The sequence below is a fragment of the Kryptolebias marmoratus genome, linkage group LG22, assembly GCF_001649575.2.
Source record: "Kryptolebias marmoratus isolate JLee-2015 linkage group LG22, ASM164957v2, whole genome shotgun sequence".
NCBI lineage: Eukaryota > Metazoa > Chordata > Actinopteri > Cyprinodontiformes > Rivulidae > Kryptolebias > Kryptolebias marmoratus.
This window is the reverse complement of record NC_051451.1, coordinates 17,914,288-17,940,513: the sequence shown is the minus strand read 5'-3', so window position 1 is coordinate 17,940,513 and position 26,226 is coordinate 17,914,288. Positions and strand designations below refer to the sequence as shown.

Below are 26,226 nucleotides of genomic sequence, written 5' to 3'. Positions count from 1 at the left end.
AAATATGTAAAAATTAAAAACAATCTATGGTCTGATTGTGTCTCTAATTTTATGATGATTGACAATCCAACTTGTTGAGTTCAAATGATTCAAAAAAGGTTCCCTTCAAAGCTTAATGTAGATTTTATTTGGGCTCTTAAATTTAAAAATAAGTAAACCTGCAATCAGTCATTTGAATCGCTATCATATTGGTGATATTAGTCTTAGGAGGGGAGGGGTTTGTTATTGTTTTACTTAAACAGAGAGAAACTTATCAGTCCTGTCCGTACAAATTTTACTTGACGTGGAAGTTTTGTTTCAGATTTAAGGCTTTTAGGAGAAACAAAAGGCTTCAGCAATTTGCACTTATTTTGAACCTTCTTAAAGCGTCTCTCTAGGACACACAAGTTGGGCCATAAAACGTCTTTTTCAAACTGTTTAGTTTGTTGATTTCTTATCTAAATCTTTTAAGAGCGCATCTATCTTCTAAGTTACTCTTTTAGTCATACAGTTAATTCAAAAATCACTACAAAGTACAGATATCAAGCATGCCTCACAAAGATATTTAAAGTGCCCAAACAGAGCATTTGACCACAGATTTAGCTGATGATTAACCTCAGACAGGGGCCTTTTGTGTGCATTCTTCAACATTAGTCTGCAGCATGACATTTATGGTTATCTACTTCTGTGAACTTGGCCTAAGATTTAGAATTCAGTGATAAATCTCAATAGACGTGTTTTGACGGCTGTAGCTGAAAATTTTAAGTGAATGCTAACCTTGTTTGCTGTTGTAACACTCATCAAAAATCACATACCCTGTTCAGTGTGACTCAACAGTTTATTTCAGTTTATTTCTTCTAGGATTCTCGCCAACACGCAGAAAATACGATAAGGAAGCTTTCATCTTAAAATGCAATAAGCTGAGAGCCGATTTCTGGTGTACGCTTTGTCATTTATACGCGAAATTCTCTACTTCTTAACCCATAGCACACCGTTTAGTTTTTGTTAAATCATGCGGTTGTTTTTCATATTTCGGCTGCTTGTAGCTTCTCGCTCGCTGAGCCTCTCGTATGTCTGTTCTCACGGCCCGTTTACACATGTGCTAACAGGATGTTTCACTCTGAACACATGGCTCATGTTTTCACTCATGTCCCACATCAGATTCCTTCAGCTTCCTGCGCTCGTGTGCCAAAAATGCCGCTGCGTTGTTTGTGTTGGTTTGTTGTCACTGAAAGGTTAACAGCTAAACACACGGCTTTTCTTATGCATCATATAAACTGTTTATCTACAGATTAATGTTTATGTCTGGTTGGAATTTGGCCCAGATGATTTAAATGTTGATTTAAAAAAAAAAAAAACTTATAAAGGTTTAACAAACAAATCTTATATGGAAATTATGCTGTTTGGATGAAGCTCCTTACCCTTGAGCCCAAGCTTCCACGTGGTTTTCGATGATTGCTTTGTTTACATTGAGTGTGGACCCGCATTTCAGAATTGCATTCAATGTATCTGGGAAACTACTGGAGTGAATTCTTTCAAACTGCACCTCTTGATTTAGTTCAGGATAACATTTTTTTAACTTAGCAATGAGTGTCTTTAACCAATAATTGCCTTTTTTCTAACACGGTGCAGCTCTAATTTGAGGCACTTGCTGTAAATGCTTTGGAAGATTTGCCGCTGCAGAACATTCACACGTCGTCTGGCCCATTTACATCTCCGGTGCTGGGCGGAAAAATCTCTGCAGGAAATTTGGAGCAAATGCTGTGAACATTTGGGTTCTCACACGCCAACCCTGGAACATTTCTTGAACAGTCAAGTATGAAGTGTCCTCTTAGTTATCATATAACCCAGTTTTATATTTATCGTTTCATATTTTATACTCTTATCTCATCAGCATGTTGCCGCTGACTGCTGTCCGCTGTGCTAGATTGGCTGCTTTTGCTGCAATTCTTTTTTTTAAGTCTTAATTCCCACAGGAAACAAACAGTCTTTTATGAGCCATGTTTTCTTTTTTTAAAAATTAATATCCTTCATTTCAGTTTTATCAGTTATTGTATTTTAAAGTATTTTTTATTGGACATTACTCAAAACATAAAAAGATTAAAAACCAAAGTTTTGAGTTTGTATCTTCTATAATAACTGCCTGTATCGGTGATCAACTTCTGATTTTCTCGAATTACTGAGGTACAGTTTGTCCTAACTTAAAATTCAATCAGTGTTTATGACAAGCTGCCTTCCTGTTTCCATTGTCTTATCGGTCATCTGTCCTCTGATCAAGCGCAGCATCTTGGTAGCATTCCAAGTGCGTCACAGATCGTGAAAAATCACTGCGACTTTAAACAGAAATAAGAGGCCTTTTGAAGTAACGGGAGAGGAATTCAATATTGCTTCAGCCGCATTATTTGAACATCTGTGACAGTTTTTACTTGTTAACAAAACTCCTGCATGATATGCAAAATAACTGGAATTTTCTTTCATCGCTGGTTTTCTAAAGGAGGTCATGTGATTAAAACAAAAGCACAAAAGTTTTTGCCCTAGCTCAGTGTATCCTCATTTTTTGTTCTGCTTGAAATGCTGTTCAAACAATGTAATATTTTTAAACTTTAATATAGCGTCCATCAGCTCTCTGCTTTGTGAAGTTTTGTTCTTTCTCCTTACCAGAGAAAGAATCGAGTCTCCTGCTGTGTGTGTTGTTGTAATCTGAGCTTCTCGTTTCTATACTCCTGGTGCACAGAACAGCCGTTGGTTCGAGCGGGTTCACCTCCTGCACGAACAGAGCTTTACCTCCGATGTAAAAACGGTGCTCACTGGTTTCAAAGCCTCTCCTAAAGAGAGGGATAAAACCCGAGTCTAGATTGTTCGGATCTACCCAAGACAGAGAACGCTACTCGGTATTGACTCTGATTTGCTGCTTTTCTGTGACACCTGTTAGATTGTTGACGTATTTTAAGGAAGATAATTTTGACAGAAGGCTGATAGGTGGAATATATTTTTTTAAATGACTGCTTTATAAAAACGGACTTCTGTTTTACTGTTCCTGCACAAACCATCAGTTTCTATTATGCATATTTTCTGAAAGACTTTACTTTGTGACCCTGAGTTTTTACACCACCGAGCATTCAGACTCAATCTTTTATCAATGCACGGTGTTAGTGAGTGTTTAATATACACACATTTCATCAGGAGCAGACTCACCTTTTGAACCAGAGCAGAGTGTAAACGAGTGTCTGGACAGACTTACTTGATTATCTTATGATGAAGGCAATCTGGCTTTAATGTCTGGATAAAAATATGAGATGTGGTGCAAATATAGCCCCAGAAATACATCGACATGTTGGTTAAAAAGATAGTGGAAATTTGTGATGTAATTATGATTAACTGATTAACTTTTGGAGTTAAACCAATTCAAGATGGCCACCACAGCCAACTGACTTAAAAAACACACACAAATAGCTATAACTAGGCCAATTTTACACATATTGAGCTAAAAGTGGATGTGTGTGTAACTGAGAGTCATCCACTACACATACTCCAAATGCTACTCATTGTTCAAAATATTTGCTCAAACCTTTAGTTGGAGTCAACCCTGATTGTGTGTTAGCAAAATATCCCATGAGTCACTGGATGGAATTTAATGAAACGTTCAGAAAGTAATACTTAAGCGTTCATCTACAACACATTAACATTTGGAGTCAACATGATTTGAGATGGCCTATGCAGCTAATTAACTTTTTCAAACAACAATGGCTGTAAGTCGGTCATTTTAACAGATATTGAGCTAAAATCTGATATGACAGCAGCTGAGAATCAACTCCAACACTTAGTTTGAGCTTGACATTGTGCAATAACATTTGATAATGTGCATATTACAAGGTTGACCAAAATGGCTATAATGTTGTCTTTTCTGATCATAACATAATATTAGTTTTAAACTCAGGCATGCTAGGACTTCAATTCAGCATGGTGGAATTTTTGCTTTTTTAGTGTATAGTGCTTTAGCTAATTTGTCACTTTTTAAAAGGAATGTTGTCTTTTTTTGTGCAGCTTTAAATTAGGTAATTTTGGTTGTTTTTTGGAAGTCAGTGCATGGTACAAATCTGGAACGGCAGCTTTAATCATCACCGCAGTTGTTTCACTGAGGTCAGCATTTATGGCTTCGTTGATGAACGCAGGCTGCAAGGCATCATTAAACCGTCCCTGGATTCCCAAATGACAGAGGAGCATGAGAATTCTCCTTGGACAGCAGATATGTATTTTTCATCAACAGAGCTGCCACAGTCTGAGGGACTTGCAGATGTGTTGGAGTGACTTCAGGCCTGACTTGCTTCCATCCAGCGTACTGTAACAGCTGGGGAAGTTTGTTGGCTTTCTCACCTGCTCAGAAAATTTCTTGGAAACCATCACAGCTATTTTGCTTGCGGATGGCTTATTTTTTGAATAATGATAATGTAGTACAAATAAGTTTATAACATGCTGAAAATTGTTAAGAGAAAGAGCATTGCTTTCTTTGTCAAAGTAAGAAATCACCACTAGTTGGCCAACGAGTAGCTATTTCTTGCTACTGTAAAAGAAATGGCCAAGTTTTTTTTTTTTTTTTTCACAGTATTCATCAATTTGTTTTGCGGAAGCGGTCTCCAATCTCCAGGATTACAGAAAATTACTTGGAACATTTTATTCCACTGCTGCCAATCAGGAATATCACTAACGGCTCCAAACACAATATCCAGAGAAATAGAGATCCACCAAAAACACTCCTCTGAATGAAGATACTGTAACACTTTGAGGACCTAATAATCACAGTGTGATTTGGCCTTGTTGGGATCATATTGAAAACTAAGTGTCTGTGTGGTTTCATACATTTATTTTTCTTTTTCTCTGTCTCACTTTAGCCGCCTCTGAGGGGAGAGTCAATGGCGGGGAGGATTTCTTTCAGAAGGTGAGTCCAGTCTGCTCTTGGCTTATGTTTGCTTTGTCTTCGGCTTGTGTTCAGACCGACTGAGGAGCACTTTTCTCTTGGTGAGGGGGCAGATGTCAGGTGCTCGTCCACCTGCTTCTCATTACACGTTGAAACAAATAAAAAACAGAGGAACTTCGCTGACGTTAAACGCCTCCAGGACTCTAATGCCAAAACACAGCTGACACAACACTCGTGGGCTTTCTCACTTACATAATGTACCTCGACTTACCGATTATATATGGAGTTTAGAATGGTGTTATACATGGGTTCAATTAGGACGTACTGTTTCCTTTATTTTTTTTAGTTCTTTTATTCTACAGTGTTGTTTTTTACCGATTCTAGGATTAAAAACAAAGTTATTTAATAACTTCCAGCTATTTGTTGGTAATTCTGGATTATGCCAATATTTCACCCTATAACAGTTGGCAACATAAATATTCAACAATAATATATTTTTGAACATTCTTCCTCTAATATTCCCCAAATTAGACACAGAAAATTGACAACTGATGGATTTTTATTTAAATATACAGCACTGTGCAAAAGTCTGACCCAACCCGCTCGTTTTTTAACCTTGGCCTTCAAAGACTCAGAGCTTTTCTGTAATTGGTCTAAGGCTGGACTCTCCAGGCTTTCTGGTGGTCTTTCATGATTTTCTTTTGACATTTTCAGTGACCATTTTAAAAAAAATCTTAAAAAGCACCTAAACTGTAAAGATTTTTTTAAATTTTGTCTGCATGAGACAAAGGAATTAACAAAAAACGGTTTGAAATTGGATTTTTATTGGCACTTTATTACAAGCATCCTGTCAGGTTACAGTTGTTGAGATGTTCTTTTAATGGTTAAAGACTCTTGAGGAAATTAAAGCAGACTCTTTAAGGATGTGAAGCCATGAGCTACAACATTTGTTTTTCTTATTTATATTACCATTTTGAATCATAAAACAGAGATATACATGAAAATACTTCAAAAAACTAGCACTCATTTAATCTTGTTTAGGTTTTGTCCACAAAAACACTTTTACTGTTGTCTCTGTTTGTGGGACATTTATTGTAAGTTATTGAAATGCAGTTATTTTGGTTTGGTTGTATTTGGTACATCTCCATATCAGATTTTATACTCCTGATATTGCCATATTTTTGAAGATATTTTTTAACATTTCTTTTTGTTTTTCACACTTACACAAGCTTACTTCAGCTGCAGCATATTGAGGTCTCTCAGCTACCATATTTTTCACTGTAGTCCCGGTGTGTTTTGACAAGAGTATCTCGGAAACGACTCATTAACAATTCAAAAATGTTGCCAGCTTATGAAAAAAGAACATAATATACTCTACTATATGGAAGACCTAGCATTTCTTTAAGGAATACACATCACTCACTGCTTTTCGTGCTATAGTTTTAAACTAGCACTGATTTGGATTAACTCAAACCAGTTGTAGAGATAAATTCAATTAATAATTTCTGAAAGTTTCATTGAAATCCTTCCATTGGTTCATAAGATATTTAAATATTTTGAGTCTCAACTACAACCATACCAAAAATTTATAACAATATCTGTAAAATCGACTGAACTATAACTATTTTTGTGTTTTCTAAGGTCATTTGGCTGTGGTGGCCATCTTCAATTGGACTGACACCAAAAGTTAATCAGTTGTTGTCCTGAACGTTTAATCGAAATCCGTTCTGCAGTTCATGAAATAGTTTGCAAACAAACTTGCACATGCACTCAAATGAGGACAAAAACATTATCCTTCATCTTTGGCGCCATGTGACAATAAAGCACCCAGACCTCTGTCAGTGTTGGTAATGTGTATGTAATAACACACTTGTTGAGTTTTCTTCATTTTGGTGACCTTATGTGAAAATTCACATTGTATATTAAAATAATTTCAGATGACACTGATCAGATAAGTCTGAAGCATAGTCACGTACTTCAGCATAAACAACAGATTCTGTATTATTATCATGTGTTGCTAATTATGAGGTTTCTTGTAAATCTCTCAAGCGGATTCTGATTTTTTTTTCTGTCGTCCTTTATAAAATGTTGACGGGCTGTAATGAAATAACTGACGGACAGCGGTTTTGTTTTAGCATTCCTCTTTTGTCTGTTTTCCGTATTTGGTTTTGGAAGTTAGTAAGCGGAGTTAAATGTCATAGAAAAAGGCAGTTTAACTTTCCCCGAAGCAGTCTTCAAAAACAGAGTAATGCAGACCAGGCGCCTCGTGATTCCCCTCACTGGAATTTTAACAAGGACTTTTCGATGCACTGTACTGTAGCTTTGCCTTTTGGTTTGGACATGAATGCACTGTTTAAAATATTCTGAGTAGATGTCTGTATTATTCTACAAAGCCATTCTGACAAATTTCACAGTCAGTTCAAAGAATTTGTTCTTAATATTTGTTGAGTTGTCCTTATCACTTAAAGATGAAGGCAAAAGAGGAGTGATAATGTTTTTGCATGTTTCTTGTTTGTGCATGCGTTTGTTTGTCTGTATCTTTAGCTAAATATCTCATAAATCACGGAACAGATTTTAATGAAACTTAAATAGTAATCATTGGGTTGCCATCTATTAACCTTTAGAGTCAGCCCAATTCAAGATGGCCACCACAGACAACTGACTGTTTAAATCACAAAGAAATGGCTATCACTCAGCCAGTTTTACAGATAATGAGCTAAAAATTGATATGGTAGTAGCCGAGTGTCGTCACCAACACATACTTTGAATGCAACGCATTTTACAACATTTTTGCTTAAAACCTTGACAAAACTTTTGGAGTCAACCCTGTTTGTCTGTTAGCAAAATATTGCAACATATTTCTATGAAACGACCAGAAACTAGCCATTGGCTGCACATTTGCACTTGATTAACCTTTGGAGTCCACCCAATTCAATATGGTCGCAGCAGCTAATCAGCATTAGCTTACACAAAAAATCCTATAGCTTTGTGCATTTTACAGATATTACACTAAACTTTGGTGGGGTGGTAGCTGAGAGTCCTCCATACCACATACTCAAAGCGCCAATCACGCGACATATTGCAATATTGCATGAGATTGTGCATAATGTTGTTTTATAGGTTTTCACCAAACTATATATAACTCTGCCATGAAAAGAAATGGGCAAGATCCATGTTAAGCCTTTTATTTTAGAAATTATTTGCAGTTGTTTTGGATGGCAGGTTGGTAGGAGGGAGTAAAGCAGGAGTGCTGAAGACATACTTTTGTAGTAGTATTTCCATTTGGATGACTCTTGATTGCGTGATCATATACGCCCAGTTAAAGTCAGCAAAAAAAAGAACCCTCAGAAAGCATGGAACATATTGTTGAACTAAAATGGATGAGGTGTGTGAAATACCTTGGAAGTTAGTGAAAATGGAAACTGTTAGTTGGACCGTTTCCTGCCTGTCCAACACACCCATGTACCACACACTCAGCGGGGCTAATGAAGTTAAAGCTTGTGAAAGCATATGGGCAGTTTTGACGCGTACTGTTTTACTCACTGTGCTTTGGGAATGAGATCCAGATTCAGTCGCTGACGAAAGCAGCATGAAATGGTCTGCGAAAGCCCACTTTCTTTGGTTAATCTCTTACTCACTGTCTGCTGGACTTCCTTAAGTTCAGAGCAACATTTTGCAAAGAGTCCACCCTTTTTATGGAGTTGGTGAAAGATGATGGTAGACGGAGGTAAACCAAATGGGAGTGTTCCAGCTGGAAGTTAACCATGTGAAAGTTACTTCAGAGGAGGGGATTTCTCCTTTTGTCTCATCTTTGCACTCGCTTTAAACCACTAGTGTCTCACTCCTATCAGTCCAGCAGAACAAGGGGCTTTCTTTGCAAACTAGGCACCTAATTGTTTAACTGAAAACACGTGTCTGTGAGCCGTTTAACAGGCTGCTGGAAAGGTTTTGCATTGTGATCTGTTGGGAGTTCAAAATCATGGCACACACCCAAGACCCTTTTGTGAGAGCTGCGTAGAAATGGGGTAGCAGAGAGTCGAGAGGCTAAGCTGGTTAAGATGACAACTGCACACCAACAGAAGGGCTTGAAAGAGTGGATTTGAGTTGAGTGGAGCCTTTGAACCTCCAGCCAGTTCATCCGTGATCCCTCTTCCATTCCTCCTTCCCAGAGGTTGTGGTTTTGTAAATAATGCCAGGCATAATAGAAAAGTGCTCGTGTGCTCAGATCTGAGGCCAGTCCGTTATTCATTTGATTTATTTTATTGCGCTTGAAGCATCTTGTATTTCTCTTCACTGACAAAGCAAATGTGAAAATTAAGCCTGTTGGGATTAATGTTTGGTTGGCATGGAACTGAGACAGGCTGACATAAATAGGTCAGTGCAAGTGGCATCAAAACACGCACTTCAACCAGTTCACATAATCACCTTTCATCTGGGGGATGATGTGTAGTCCTGCTTGAATTTCAGCGGCAGTGTTTGTAAAATTTCCTTCCCTTGTAATTTGTGTAGCCTTTTCATAACCGTGTGTATATATTAGTATTGGCCAAGAGGGTTAACAGGGCTGTAACTGCGAGTTAGCACTCGGATTGTTAACATGGCTGTTGAGTCTCATGGGGATGGTTGAGTTGGTGCTGTCAGCCTCAAGCTCTGCTGGTCTGAGGCTCTTACACCCGCCAAAGGCCCTCTCTGTCTCCCTCACAAACACACACACACTTTTCCAGCTGAATCAACAGCTGAGCCATTGCAGTGAGGTCCAGGAAACAAGCCTCTGCCATATGGTGCTACAATATACGTACACACAGTCACATGTATAGATTGGAAGTACCATTTATGTGGACTTAATGATTTGGTGTTGCACACAGATTTACACACATCTGCAAACACCAGCTGCAAGCCTCAGCCAATCATTATGCCCGGATGATGCCATGAAACTTATCAGGGCAATTTCTGTATTTATTCATCTCGGGGAAAAGGGGTGGAGTGGCAGAGAAGAAAGGGTGGGACGGCAAATGTATAGGTTACTTAATTTGTGCAAATATCTTGAGCCGTTTGAGAGGTATTCACAAGCCCTCTCCATATAAATAAACACCATCCACCCTTTAAAATGGTGTGTGGTCTGTCAGAAATCAGTTCCATCTGCAGAGGGCTGCCAAGAACAGCAAAGCTGGACAGGAAACAGGTTTCTTTGAACAAAGTCCTTTTTTTAACAGAGAGTCCTGATGGCTCAAACGTGTGATCATTTTAGGAAAGAATAATCGAGGGTCTGAAATGATGTAATTTTTTTTAATGAGCCTTTTTCTTTTCCAAATTTGTTTCCTGCATTGTCATTTCCACATAGTCACTGCCTGCCACCATGAATGGTGGGTGATCATGCAATTGCCTGTGTATCTGGGTGTGTGTTTGTTTTTTCTGTCGATCTGTTAGCAAAGTATCTCGTGATTCACTGGACACATTTTAATGAAACTCTCGCAAAATAATCATTGAATGTTCGTCTACAATTGATTTATTGTTTGGTGTCAGCCTGATTCAAGATGGCCACCACTGCTGTCAAACTTAGAAAACACAAAAATTGTTGTAACCCACTCATTTTTACAGATATTGAGTTAAAATCTGGAGTGGTGGTAGCTGAGAGTCATCCCCGTCACCTACTCCAAGCACGAACAAATCACATGAGATCTTCGTTTAAAATGTGGGCATGAAAGGTGGAAGGCGATATGGGTTTCTTCAAGAAATATGATTTTTATTTTTAGAATGAGCGAGCTTGCAGTGTAAATTCCCACTTTCAGTTATACGATTTCACATGAAATTCACAATCGGTGATTTATCATTTGGTTCATCCGTGCCTCTGTAATTACAGTCAACCTCAGAAAACTCCATGCTGTGTTATATTTGTTAAATTGCAGCTTTTCAAATAAATGCCTCCGTGATAAAATCCAGACATTGTCGTAGGATTTGAAGAACAAAACTTTAAAAGAAAAAATAAATAAAAAAATAAAATTGAAAGTTACAGAAGTTACAGCCTAAAGTACTGTAGAGGAAAACATTCTCCGTGTCACGGAGAACAGAATGTCCTTTTAATGTTGTTTGTAAGTCATCCAGCTGTTGGTGTGAACGTGTGAGTCAGAGTAGAAATGCTTGTGTCCAGCTCAGGGATCAATTTGATTTACTGTCCTTTCTCGCATGTTCCAGGCAACGATGGGAGGGTGTCATATAGTAGATTAGAGTCACTGCCTCAGGATAGTTTAAAACCCAGTAAGAAAAATCTCATCAGGTTTTGGTTTTAGGCCTGAATTTGACAGCATGTAAACTCATTTCCATCGAACAGACTGAAAATATTATTCTTGAACTTGTAAAGACTTTGCAAAAAAGGAGGAATGGACACATTTACAGCAGGGGGACAGCAATGTTTAATTTTTGGCCTTATTTTCAGCTTGGTTACTTTAAAGGATATCACATTTGTCTTTATTTCTATTGCGCAACATAATACAAAAGAATCAGTATGGGTCTGTGATTCCTGCAGATGAAACAAAGTAAAAGAAGAGCTATGAGAAAGCTAATTTATGAGACAGAAAGAGAAGTTTTTATTTCCAAATGATCATAATTTTAAAGCCAACATAATGAGCTTAAAAAGAAATAAAAACAATGTAACAAACCATAATTAAAGCTGCATCTGATGTATTAAGGTGTTGTGCAAGAATTTTCTTGGCCTACAATAACCCCGTTTGAGTATTTCTGAGAAATGCATTATTGTTTCAATAAGGAATAAACTTTCTTTTTAAGGAGTTGTTTTTGTTTAGAATCTCTAAAACTCTAAAAACACCTTTCATGAAGTAACGCTGCCATTGATTATAATCCCACTGTATCATGTTAGATGTAGGGCTGCGGAATATTAGAAAAACATGCAATAGTGATATTTTTGTTCAATATTGTGATGATATCAGTTGTGATAAACCCATATTTCCCTCACTCCTCTTTTTCTGTTCTGTCCTCATGACATTTACAAAACTCCTAGTGTGCTTCACCGCCTCAGCCATTATCATCTAAATCGACTGAGGGCATTTAAGGTTGTATCTCACTGGACTGCAACCACTGACCACTGGTTGGTGAACAACATTTGTAAGGGAGTCTCCAAAGTGTCTCAAAACGTTTGCAAGGGTTTTCAATTTTCTTGCGCAAGCTGCATCTTTCTACTTTTTAAACCTGTTTGAAAAAAAAAAAGTCAAATTTGCAGCTAATTTTCTCTCAAGTTTGAAGAAAATATTGCACACGTTTATTTCAAAATAGTCAGAGTTGTTGCATGCGTGTCAAACCCATCTCAAGAGTTCTTGATTTGTATTTTGATACCTGCAACGGAGCTCTCCTCTGACAGAAAACATGTCCATGCTTAAAAAAAGTGTACTTCAGCAAATTAGATCATTAACGTGGGGGCGGCTGTCAAGGTGGGTAGGATGTGGGCAATGAAATAATGTGCACGGCCTAGAATCCAGTTCTACAAGCCATGCACACAAAAATAAGTCGATTTTTAAAATTGTTTTCTTTGTAAAGATCGTGGTAGAAGTGCTTCATTTTGTTGATCATCCAGAGAATCCATTTTTATATAAGATTATACTCTAGGATGTAGAAAATCAGCGAGGCTTGAAAGGGCTTCCAGTCAACCATCACGGACTCAGAGTATAGAGCTGCAGAGAAACAAGAGGCTCACACCAGACATTTCAGAGCTCGCGCTCTGTTTTCCAGGTGTGGGAGAGTGGTACTGGACAAGCTGTCAAACATTATTTTAAAGGATGACAAACAGACTCTGCCACTTCCAGAAAGAACTCAAGCACTTACCTTTTTTTGATTCAAGCACACGTTAGAAAGATGTGACATTGTTTTAATCTTTAGTCAAAATAATAAAAAGCAATAAAGAATGTCTTTTTCTACTGAAGTGTTAATAAGCCTAACATCTTTAGGGAGCACTGATGGCTCTTAATGCACACTCCCTCCCATTTGAGCAACACTATTTGGCTTATGGCTTAACGCGCTTTGGCCATTGAGACGTATTAGATGGCAGCTGCTGCTTTTGTAATGATTCGACAGTCCTCTGGCGCTTCGTCACGTGGCCGAAACTTCAAGAACGTTGAGAAATTCATATCTTCTTCACCCTGAAAGCACTGACCCCTGGAACGTATCAAAACAAACAAAGAACTGCAGGACGTTTGTAAAAACAAGGATGGAGCACATTGAGGACACAACCATTAGGACACAGCAAGTCAGCCTATCTTTTTTTTTTTTACTTTTCACTAAGATTAACCTCTTCTTAAAACAAGGCAGCATTGAAAAAGGTTTGTTTTTATTTGTATTGTTAGCCAAAAACTAAGGTGGGCTGCTTTTTTCATGATTAAAAGAAAGGCAAGAAGTTCTAAACTTTCTGTTTTCACCTTGCTGACTTCTGACCAGTTTCTTGCTCTTTTTTTTCTTATTTCCTGCAGTTTGCTTTTTTAGTGTTCATACAAATGTTCCTTGTTACAGTGAGTAGACCCAATACAAAGATTGCCTTTTAGTATTTTTTTGCATGCTTTAAACCCAGATGTCTCCATTGGTTTTTAATCCTTCCTTTATTTTATTTTTTTTTTTTGTGAGATGGACTTGAGATCCAAATTAAATCAAACAACTGTCTAAAAAATCACATAAAGACATGTTTTACAGTAACATCTAGATGGTGCATTGATGGATGTTCTTCACTTCTCTATTATTTCTTTTTATCTGCATATATGATTACTTTGTTTAATATTTATTTAATATTTTTCAATATTTTCTCTAAAATCAGCAAAATGGAACATTTTTGAACGTTCACAAAACCAACACTAAAACATTGCTGTGGTCCGACGTAGGACTTTCGTGAGTTTGGCGAAGAAGTTTTGACTGTGTTTGTGATGAGCTAATGTCAGGCCTCCTTTATTCTGTTTCAGATCATGGATGAGACCCAAACACAGATAGCCTGGCCCTCCAAGCTGAAAATCGGAGCCAAGTCGAAAAAAGGTGACAATTTTTTTTATTTATTCGTTTGGGAAGAAAAATAAGTTGTTACCACAGTTACCATACTAATTTTTTATTTTTAATGTTAACGCAGATGATCACAGTGACGCCAGTAAGTGAGGTCAGACGGGGGCAATAACCACCCCCATAAATTTGCTAACCCCACTACTACCACACAGGGTTGAGCAGAGACTGCACTGTTCTCAATTAGTTATAGCAACTGTACAAAAAAAAAAAGAACCCAAAGTAGGCCTGTATCTGTATTCCTCACTCCCAGATTGCAGTGTTTGTATATCATAGCAGCATAATCAAACTCCTGAAATACTTTTATGTCTTTTGATTTTGGTGTGCCACCCAAACAATTGTCAGTGGCCCCTTATCTGGCCACTTTCTGGATCAGCTAAACAAACGGTTAACATGAAATATAAGCATTTCTGCTGTGGATCTGCACTGTCATGATGACAACCAGAATTTCATCCCGAACAAACCCGACAAACAAATAATGTCCACATGCGTCTTTTGGCTCATAATCAGGAACAAGCCTTATGTAACACCAGCATTTACCAACACACTTAGGAGCTGTGTGTTAACATTGAGTTACAGTCTCATTACTTGTGCAGTACAGTATTGTTTGTACACTTGTTTTACCTCAGCCTTGTGTTGGTCTCTAATGTGATGTATTTCTATGTGTGTGTGTCTCATTCTTCTTTGATCCTTAACTGTTTGCCTGCGCTGCACAAAAAGTTGAGCAGATAGATGTGGATCAGAGAGAAGGAACAGGTGAAATGATCATTAATTACTACATATTTACAGAAACCTTTGTTCTAAATTAGGCAGTGTAAGTAATGTTGCGACTTGGTAACAAACAGTTTTAGATTTACAGGAGTTCATTATGTTATTTTCCATTTAATTCACATTAACATCATTAACATTGACTCTTGGGGACCCTGTCTGTCAGTTGTTTTAGTCAATGCTTCCCGGAAACATGTTGAATTCAGTAACACAATGAAGTTTTGTCTTCATGTCATCTTAGCTTTGTTTGTCATTTCTGATAAAATACAAAAAACACACATTTTTGATCATTTTTTGGTGAGTTCATATTACTAGCTGTGAGTCATTGTTGTTTTAGCCAGATGTAAATTCTTGGAAAATCCACTGGAATCGGACGAGAGGGAGGTATGTCAAAGTTGTGCTAGCATTCTTTAGTAAAGAGCTCATTAGACAGTCTGCAATGATGAAGGCTCACGTTTTCCTATTCCTCACAAGCCAGTAACTTCATTCGAACGCAGAACTTTGTGATTCTGTTGTGGAGGCAGAGATGTGGGAGTTGAAGCTCATACATTTATTGGCAAACTTGTTCCAGCACTCTGTTACCAATAAAAGATTATCACGGTTATTTAAAGCCCTTCCAGGGGGGGAGGGAGGCGGGGACTGAGGCAAGGAATGGCAGCCGGGGTGGGGGGGTGTAATAGGTGTAGCTGTGCCCACTTTGTTTCTCCCTGGAGAATTGCCAGCGTGCGTCTTCAAACCAGATGTGCGATCCACTGATGTTATGCAACTTCCGCATTCGGTCCGCTCAGACGAATGTTGATGGGATTACAACAGATTCTTCAACATTTTTCTCTCTGATGCTTAATCAACTTTAAGTCCTGGCTGTTCATTCGTACGCAGTCCTTGATTCACCCGGAGTATCAGCTCATTCACAAAACCTGCTCCCAGCACCACCTGGGAGTACTCATAAGCTGAGAACATGTGTTGTGTAAAAGCAACAGAACACAGGGGAAGACATAGTTGGATAATCATTTAGTTATCCTGTAAGCAAACACATTTCTGACAGAAGACATTTTGATGCTTTAATAACTTGAGCTTATGGGAAAAAAGTGAAAGAGATCCGATTTATATGCCTCAGGGCAGTGATCTGTATTTAATTCGCCGTCATGTAACCCCGGATGAGATGCAACACAAAACTCAACGGTTCTGCCCTGATTATAGCACATGGCAGCTGCATTGTTTGTGCAACTATTTAAATCCAAAGTCATAACCTTGTGGGTGTTTGTTTGCCTTGTTTTCTTGGAATACTGTCATTTTACGTGCAGTCTGGAATTGGTTGCACGGCGCAGGATCGCAGCAGATGTGAACACATTTCTATGTCTGTAACATCTCCGCGCTCGGAACCGCAGTTCATCAAAATGCCAGCTACTCTATTTCATCCGTCACCTGCAGCTAGTGATATCTGCCACCTGCATAAGCGTGATAAGTCCAGTTTTTAGCCTTGGGCCAAAAAAAAAAAGAAATACAGTGAGAACTCATCAGTCATGCCTGGGCTCCATCTTAAACTATGTGACAGGAGCGGTCAGCACAGTGGGATCTTCCTTAACATCGAAGCGTGTTTTAATTCTGAATGTTTCATGCTTTGTTTTTATATGAAAATCCTCTTAATGGCCTTTCTACGTGCCAGCTGGGAGTTTCAGTGTTTCTGCAGATGTTTCGAATGAGAAAAGCCCAGCCAAATGGACTTAACTCTCTTCATTTGCGTGGTATTTTCAAATGCAACTGGAAAAATCCTTCAGCTTTGCCAGGGGAGAGTTATGGGTCAAGAAGTTTCTTCTCCGTCAAGTAGAGCTGTGTTTAAAAAAAAAAAAAAAAATCTGGGCATCTGTAAAAACTCGCTTTCTGCAGCTGCGAGTCAGCCATTGTTGTTGTTTGTTTTTCGTAGGCGCTGTGTGCCAAATTAGGATTTAAGGTGTTCATGTTTTACTTATTTTTTTCCCCCCTCACAAAAAAAAAGGAGGGAAGAAAAAAAAAAAATCACAGAACACACTCCACTTCAAAAATGCGGGGGTGTCCTACATCACGACTGCAACACTCATTTAGGCTGGCTAATGTTTGCCAGATGTGCTGTGCAGGTTAGATGAGGGCCACTTAGAAGAGTTATACTCCCTCTAATGGTTACCGCTGGTGTCACAGGAGGAAGATCCGAGCTTTGTGTTGTTCACAGCAACGGCTGAATGATGGGAAAACTTCCCGGAACCGGAGCCGAGGTTGTGACAAGTCTGAGCACTCTTCTTGCCGTATTTTATTTATTTTGTTTTATTTATTATTGTTCTCCATTTTCATCAGCTTGGCTTCTCTTTAGTTCTTCCCTCTCATGAGCTATAACATTTCTATGAAACTTGTTTGAATTTCTGGGTCCTTGATGAGGATTTTGTGTGTGGATATTTGACCTTTTTTTTTCCATTTTGAACACGGAAAACTAAAGCACCTTTTAATTTGATCAGTGCTAAATTTCTGACCTGCCCTGGGTTTTTTTATTATTATTATTATTTCTACTCCAATCTGAAGCTTTTTTTCGTCTGTTGACTGAAGGTGTCGGTAAATTTACAATAATAAATTTGATTCAGTGGTTCCTGTCTTAAGCTCATACAGTAAATCTGAGATTCGGAGTGAATGTTTGTGTATGCATGGGGAGGAGTATTACTGGAAGGGGACTTACGGACTTCCTGCTGCTTAGTACGGTTAACACATGAGCAATGGGCTGCGAGAGTGCAGTTGTTCAGTTTTCCTTTTCTTTTGTGAGTCTGTGTGTGCTCGTGTGTTTTTCCAGGGCTTTTTAACTTGCAGAGGTGCCAGATGTAAGCTTACCCAACAATACCCAGACACAAGCATTAGCTGGAAATGGTTATGCGTGCAGTTTTTGGTTATTTTCGCTGCGATATTTAGAAAACGAAGAAACGTTTTTCATTCCAGCTACTAATATCTTCTTTGAATGAGCTTCTGTGTGCAGTTTCTCATGTCATTGCACAATACTATGTGAGAGATTTAGAAGAAACTTAGCAGACAGGTTGAACCAAACATCTTGGAGAACTAACCATAGATTTTCTCTGAATGTGGGCCGACTTAGATTCCTCTGTATTTTTATGTGATCCCAGACACACTCGATGATGCTGAGATCAGGGTTCTGTGTGGAACTAACCATCACTTTCAGGACTCCTTGTTTTTCTTTACGCTGAAGATTGGTCTTCATGACACGGGCTTTGAGTTTAGAGTCTTTATCCTGTCATGTCCCTCGTGGTATTGAGTGATGGATAAGTATCTGCTTGTACTTCTCAACACTGAGGACATATGAATCCTGACCAAATCTGATTGCAGAATTGCAAGCTTTACTTACTGACCACTCAGTCTGTAGTCCTCAGAACTGCCTGTTTTTTTGTGCTTTTTCAAAACAACTTAAAAAGTATTTCCTGAAACCTCAGTCTGCTCTGAAATCTTTGCCTGGGAGAGACCGCGTTGATGTGTTATAGCCACCTTTTGTCTTGTTCTCGTGCTTATTCCTGTTGTGCTTTTGACCTGTAACATAGAATTGCCTTCAACAACCTCACCTCGGAAGCAGAGTTTGGTGGTTCCTCAACGACTTCAAGCCATTTTCTCATCTTTTTCTGTTTTCCTTAAATTGCTCAACATAAAATACTAGGATTTCAATTTTTGAAAGCATTCTTATTTGACATAATTCCTTTCAAAACTGCTTTAAACTTTCTGTGCACTGGGCACATAAATAGTGGAACCTACAGTTAGTGTCATTATTAACATTAAAAGTGAAGATTGTTATAGTAATAATACTGTTGTAAATTTGTACAATGTATATTTGTTGTATTTTGCTCTTTTTTTTTTTCCCCCAGTTCAGACTTGTCCTAATCTGGGATGCACATTCTTTCAAGTTATCAGGCTTTTTTTGTGTCACTTTACTCCAGACCATTATGTTTTAAAACTGCTGTTGGGTTTGGTTTTGGAACAAAATCCATGACATTTATGTCAAATGATGCTACTCAAAATGCATTCAGTCAAATATGATAAGTTAAAACTCTTGAAAATAATAACGGTGCCAAAAAAAGGAAAGAAAAAAAAATGCTTGCATGATGGTTCACAGATGTAAAATGGTTTAAAACTGTGGCGGAAATATGACGTTTCTGTTTAATGTCAAATCAGTACAGCTAGTTGACCATTTATTTATTGTGACACTCAGCGACCACTTTGTTTTGAATTGGCTTACGGTTATTTGTGAAATTTTAGAAAACCTTCCAGGTTCTGTTTGTGACAGCAGATAAAGAAGACACCAGTTCTGTTGTGTGCTGCAGTCATTAGAGACAAATTTACAAAAAAAAAAAAAAGAGAGAGTGTTTTTCTGTTTTGTGTTTTTGACAGAATAAGATGCAAAACACTAGCTGTCACTTTGACTTTTTCAGACAATAGAAGCACAGAACTGTTAACTGTGCAGGCTCTAAAGAATGACAATCTGCATGAATGTAATCCTCCACCATTAGGTTGACGGGTTGCTTGCTGTCTTCAGTCAGACTCTACAGATCTCAAAACAACAATTATTCCCACAGAGCTTTTCCTTCATGCTCTCTAATTTTCTAATAAATGCAGTCGCGTTTTGTTTAAATGGTTTTAACTCGTCTCTTTCTCAGTCTGTCCCTGCTCCTGATCACCTCGGAGTCACTCCCGCACATGTATTAACCGTCTCCGTGCTCTGTTTCTTCCTGCAGATCCGCACATCAAGGTGTGTGGGAAGAGGGAGAACGTCAGGGAAGCTAAAGACAGAATCATGTCCGTCCTTGACACAAAGGTACAGTTAAGATCTTTATTACGGTGACTATAGACTTTATGTGCAATTCCCTCCTTGTGTGTGTTTCTGGTATTGGATCATTTGGATCCAGTACCAAAGTGTTTGATCTTAAATGCGTGTCTGGGTGACAGATTGCACACACCGCCGTGGTGCAACTTGTCTCCAGCCAGATACTCTCATCCCATAGTTTGCCGTGGATTCAAGTGTGTGTGTGTGTGTGTGTGTGTGTGTGTGTGTAGCTTTGTTGCCATAACAACACAAGATATCACATACCAAACATGTGCAGCAGTGCCTCCTGGGGGCAGAAAGTTATTCGTGCACTTTGAGCAGCTACACAAAAGGAGCCAAGCACAATTAGTTCTTTTTTTTTTACTTACTTTCATATGGTTTTGTCACAAGTGGCCACCCACACATGATTTGCTGAAGGTTAAAAATGACGTGACAAGGAAACAAAGTGTGCCATGGCGTTTAAAATGTTTGCATGTGTTTCTTATTAACACATTAAGTAATCCCATACAATAGAAACAATAAAAACAGGCCAATTTCATCTATTTTGCAATGTTTGTATTTACTAATTTAGGTGAGATATTTAACAGCTTGACAGGTTATTTATAAAGAAAGAACCTCGACCCACCTCCCTCTTAAAGCTGTTTATTTCCCACTGGTTCATTTTTAATGGCAATTAAGTGAAGAAAAAAAAAGATTATTCATGTATTTTATCATATTGCTCCTTGTGGTTCTTGTATTAATGTTGTCAGATATTTAAAACTCATAACCACTTATTATTTGTTTCAAATTCTCTGTTTTCACATTTTGTTGCTGTCGAGCAAAAACCTTCTATCTCCATTTTTTATCATTTTCATATTTTGCATGAACTAACTTTATAGGTCATCCTTCACATCTGTCTGTGGTTTTATGGATGGCTGACCAGTGAAAAGTGTAAAAGAAAAAAAAAAAGTTTGTGAACTTGTGACCACACTGTTTTTGTAATTGAAAAGACAGATCATTTCTCACTTACTGAATAATAGCATTTTTTCGTAGATACAAGCTTTCTGCCCAAAGGCAATGATTTGTAATGCTTTTTAACATTTGATGTGTCATACTTTCTCGCATATTTTGTCATTTAACATTCCTGCACAGTGACTCAGGCAAAATCAAAACTAACACTTTTTTTTTCTTAATAAAAATGAGTTTAGTTGCAAGGCAAATACCAATCTGTATGGGACATCATAACAACAGATAAATGAAAAACTAAAACTGGCAAAACCTAAAGTGGGTAGCTTTCAAATGTTTCAAAAACAAACCAACTCACCACTACTAATCATCTGTGCATCAGATAAAATGCCTCATTTGTTCTAATTAACAACAGGGAATGGAGACTTAAACTGTTCAACAATAAACCCTTAATTCTGAAACACATACGTCTGATTAACAAGAGAAATCTTTGGTAACCCCTGATTTACAACCTAATAATAAATTCAGTGGATGAAATTTAGTTTTATGACTTGGTCATAAACCATTTCCTCCATTGTGCTTCACAGTCTACACCTTCCACTTCTCTGTTTCTGCTCATTAGAGTAACAGGGTGACTCTGAAGATGGACGTCTCCCACACAGAGCACTCCCACGTCATTGGCAAAGGTGGCAACAACATCAAGAGGGTGATGGAGGAGACGGGGTGCCACATCCATTTCCCGGACTCTAACAGGAACAACCAGGCAGAGAAAAGCAACCAGGTTTTTGCTGTTATTTATTTATTTTTTACTCTCCCGAGCACTGTCCAGTAGTGTACGTTATATTTTCTGTCTCGATGGTTTCCAATCATCATCACTCTACAATTGATTTTTTTTTTTTTCCGTAGTAGGTTGTTAAGGTTGATTTGTTTTTGCAACTCTCCAGTCTATTTATGAGCTGTCATAGAGTCTCAGGCTGAGCACAGAGCTGGTATAATTTGGTGTTTTTACTGGCTGGTCTTGAAGATCAATGAAACCCTGCTGTAACTGTCATCAAAGTGTAGCCATGAAGACTTCATGGCCACACACCAGTCTGCAGAGGTTTAGATGTGCATCTTGGCCAGCTGCTCTCTAAGGTTAAAAAAGTGCTATCAATTATAATCTCCTTTTAGATGTCTAAATATATCAGCCTTATCTCTCAGTGCAGTTTGAATATTCTGCACCATTAAACGTGTCTGTACTCTGTATTACAGGGATAGTTTTACTGTGATGATGCAAGTACAGGCTGATTAGCGGCAAGAGACTCCCTTAAAGCCCAATACCCCTTAAGGGACTCTTTTCATTTTCCTCTGGTTTCAAAAGCCTCCAGACTGCAGCAGAGTGTTTGAGATGAGGTTCATATTGAGAAGTGGAGTTGTGTTGATAAGCACAAAGAAATGAACTGGTGATGTAGAGGCTCACCCTTTAACTCTGTGTGTCTGTTGGGACCCAGGCTTTTGTTGTGGCACATTTAAAAGTTTCAAAAAGGGGCTCTCACTTTGGAATACATTATGGCTGCATGCTACATCGTGTGTTTTTTCTGTTTGTATTAAAGACGGAGCTATTCAGGCCAGCTTTATGTTGTTTTAGCAAAAGACTCTGTAAAACCATTTTAAATTTGTTTTAGCTTATGAGCACCGTGAATTACGTGTTTGTTCACTGCTCAGTTCTGAGCGCTTTCGTGTGAAATGTAAATAGAGTGAGGGCAGATATTACTTTTACCATTAGAATGGAAATAACTTACTGTGAACTTTCATTTTGGGGTCTCTGTTAAAACTTCGGGTATTTAAATTGCGGGCGCTTTGTGCAGTTTGTATGTATTGTATCTCAGGCGTTATTCATTTTTGACTGGAGCCAGGGTGTGCTCATTCATGGGCGTTTATTTATTGTTAACAGGTGTCCATCGCGGGGCAGCCAGGAGGGGTGGATGCAGCTCGTGTAAAAATAAGGGTAAGTTGGAACTTGGCCACTTTTTAAAAAAAAAAAATTGCTGCAGACATATAAGGATGTACTTTTCTAACTTTTCATTAACAATAGTTGTATTATACCTGTAGGCTTATTTCAGTCTATTTGACTTGAAAGAGTAGGGATAGCACAGGTGCAATAACAATGGCTGCCTTCCACTTTTGCAGCTATGCATGCTGGTTCTATAGATCCTGCTTTAGAGCAACAACCTCACCTAAGTGGAGTGTTAATAAACCTATATGTTCCCCACTCTTTAAAGTCAGAATGTCTTCTGTGAAATAGGTCTATGCAAAGATATACGGACAGACCAGAACCAGCACTCACTGTGAGAATAATCTTTTGGTTATTCAATGGCAGTGTTCACAATTAAATCAGAAGATTATTCTCACAGGGAGGGCTGAATCCAAAGATTTTTTACATGTGAACTATGAGCTCTGGTGACTTTTGTTTTGCACTATGCAAGGTTATACCGTAACCTCAACTTACACGGTCCTCGGTTTGTTATATTTTATTTGCCCTTTTTCAAGCCAGTAAGATCCTGTTGGGAGAATATCTCCTTTTCCTGGTGACAGATCATTAACAAAAAGTTGTTTCACATAAAAGTTTTGTATAAAAGTGCTTAAAAATTAATAAATGGGCAAAAAAAACCTCTGTCAATCCTCAAGTTGTCTATCTAGTTTTAAAATAGAAGAGAGCTATATCTGCATTCCTATCAGCAGTTTTCACATTTGCTCAAAGCCACAAACACCATTCCCTACCTATTCCCATACCACTTCCAGTTGTAAATTTCAAATAATAACCTCGGCCCTTTTTTGGCAAGCCCAGCTCCAGCCCCTTTCCAAACCTCTTCTCCACCTTTAGTTTAGGTCTGACTGGAATTCAGCCTCAGTGGTCAGAGGACCTCCATGCTGGTTTCGAGCCATTACATCTTTGAATATTTGTTGGTGTTTCAACACTGCAGCAGTGTCTACAGCGAGCGTGCTCCTCCACTGTGGCCCGGCCAAAACCGACAAGGCTGTGTTTGCTTGCGAGAATGGCCGAGTGAGTGAAGCGTTTGCTGAAGAGAAAGACAAGGGAGGTCACACAAGGTGTCTCTGCAGTGTGTGCTGGCAATGCGTGCACACCCATAGCTCTCTGTGCCTAATAGGTGTTTTCATACACAACAAGGCATAAATCAGTTCATCTGTTGTTATTTTTTTTAAACACATGAAAAAAAAAACAAAATCAATCAAACCTCACCAACAGCAGTCTGATGCAAAGAGGTTTAAAGCAGAATCTGTGGAGAGCCACAAATATGGATCTGGGCTCCAAATAAATGGACAAGTCTCTCTCTCTTTCTGTGCCTGCTCCTGCAATAAAAGAGGATATCATACTTACCCAAGTCCAGGACATAACATTTTCTTGGAAGTTGTTAAAAATAATGAGTATTAAGTTAGTTAGGCAGGCTGTTTCTAAACACAGTACTTGTACTTTGTGAAAAAGTACTTGTGCAAAAGCGGAACTATATGAGGCAGAGCTGCATACCTGCAGGTTCTCAGATGTACTAGTTAGCTCACTAAGATCTTCTGATCACATACTTAGTTACACAAACTCATTAAACTAAAACCACACTCAGTCATTTTGGGAAATGCACATTTTGCCATTTTTATGCATGCACTGCAGCCCTACAACCTTCAGGACAAATCTGAAAGGGACCAGACGTTTTGGAGAGTTTACCCATCTAGCTTACTAGTCCTTTTAAAGTTAACTTGTGTAAAATTAGAACAGTTTTTCTTTTTTTTTTCTTTTTTTCAAGTCTGCAGTTTTCTCTTTGCCATCAATATTGCAAATATATTCAAAGTTTACATGATAGAATCAGCAGATTTTGGGGCTTCAGTCATCTAGCTCTTAGTGCTCTAAGCAAAACACTGCAAATTCAGCAGTTTAGGTTTTGCAATCACATTCTATCTTGTGTGTTTCTTACTTCTGTTCATTCTTATGCATTGTAGGAACAGAACTAATGTAATGAGTGTTATATATTGAAAGAAAATAAAAGTTTTACTTCACGTTTCTTGAACTTTTGTACTGTTTTCTATTAGAACATATCTTTCCTCATCTCTTTTAAAACTAAGGACGTCTGAGTGCTACATTCTGCTTTAGATGTATTAGCAGTGGAGGTAATTTCTTCTTAAATAATCAGACATAATGTCAGGGGACTGACGGTCTACTGTATTTTTGGACCCATCTTGGGTGGAGAGCTGTTTCAGTTGCTCAAATGATGGATTCTTGGGGTATTTCTTGCAGCGTTCAGAGGTGGGGCTGACGTGCAGGTGATGAAAGGTCCGACCAGTTGCTTTACCTCAAAGATATTTTCATTTTTCTTCATCTTTCTGCTTTGTGTCAGTAGAACTGAGGCTTTCAAATGACACCCTCTGATTGAACACACATGAAACTCTTATTTGCCTGGTAGACATTTTTTTTTCACAAAGGCTGCAGTCAGCCCCACCATAGAACTAAGTCAATTCTTCATTCAGCGCCCGACTCCTGCTGCTCACTACTTGTCCTTTCTTGCATTTTCCTCCATTCTGACCTAAATTTTTCAAGCCCTCAGAGAGCGCGTGCTGAAACGTGATATAAATGTAAAGCCAAGCGCATATGGGAGTGATCAGGGATGCATTTCTTTGGTCAGAGCAATTCATGTTGCTAGCCTTAAACTGGCAGCCAAAACCATAATGGCACTGTGCCCAAAAGTCACTGTTTGGATAACTGTGTGTGTGTTCATCTGTTAGTGTGTATTTCTACATCCCCTTCAGCTTAAATGTGTATGGATGTGTTCCACTCTAATTTTTCTCCCGTGCATGCATATGCATGGGTATGCATGAGCTGAAACTTTCCTGGCAGCATCTGTTTTGCTTGAATGACAACTTTGGTACCAAAAACAGGAACTGTTGCCCTTGCTTTGCTTGTCCGGTGCTTGTATTTAGTGATATGAATTTATTGTGTGAGAATGAGCAGGCCAAAGACCACTAATGTTTTTCAAAACTGTAAACCTAATTTTGAATTACTACGTTGCCATAATGTTTAATGGCCTAAAAAGCCCTACAGTATTTTCATAACCTACTTTGGCAGAATCTGTTTCACTGTGTTACTGATGAAACTGTGCAGCACATCCACCGTTCACTGTCTGCTGTCTATCTTATTGCATTACCTACTCTGGCTTTGAGTAGACAGATTTACATTTCTAGTTCTGCCACCTTTGGCTAAAAGAAAGAACCTGCTATGTCTAAGTGTTAGTTCTCTTAAATCTACAACTGTTGTTGTACATGTTAAAAAAAAGAAAACGCCCTTTTTCTTTCGTTTTGACTTGATGTTCATATTCCCTTCATAAGTCTGATTGATGACAATATGTGATACAAGCTGTTCTGTGTTGTAAGTTTGTTTTAACAAAATTTGGCTAAACACACTTTGCTTTACTTGCAGCCGTCATAACAAGTTAATTAGGTTTTGTTGAAGTGGGATTGTGTGGAGCTCTCAGTAGAAGGCAAAAATCAAAGATTCATTTCTATGAGGGAGTCAAACTAACCATTACTCAACATAGGGCTCACTTGTGGAGCAAACATACAGCCTCAAATGCATTTTAAACTCAAACGTGTTCTAGCTTTGTAATTCAAATGTTATATAAAATATTTATGCACTTACTTATTTTTTCTCAACTGAATAACATCTTTGCAACTACAAATTGGATTAGCTCTGATT

The 26,226-nt window shown here is 38.3% G+C and overlaps 1 protein-coding gene across 1 annotated transcript in view; it reads left to right on the top strand.

Annotated features, from left to right (window-relative positions):
* The window catches only part of LOC108245631 (protein bicaudal C homolog 1), a 57,139-nt gene that overhangs the window by 12,520 nt on the left and 18,393 nt on the right, over positions 1-26,226 (top strand). Inside the window, exons 2-6 of the mRNA XM_017432712.3 lie at positions 4,869-4,915; positions 13,846-13,915; positions 19,456-19,535; positions 21,112-21,270; positions 22,423-22,476. Coding sequence (XP_017288201.1) covers positions 4,869-4,915; positions 13,846-13,915; positions 19,456-19,535; positions 21,112-21,270; positions 22,423-22,476 — 410 coding nt within the window. The remainder of the gene's footprint in view (positions 1-4,868; positions 4,916-13,845; positions 13,916-19,455; positions 19,536-21,111; positions 21,271-22,422; positions 22,477-26,226) is intronic.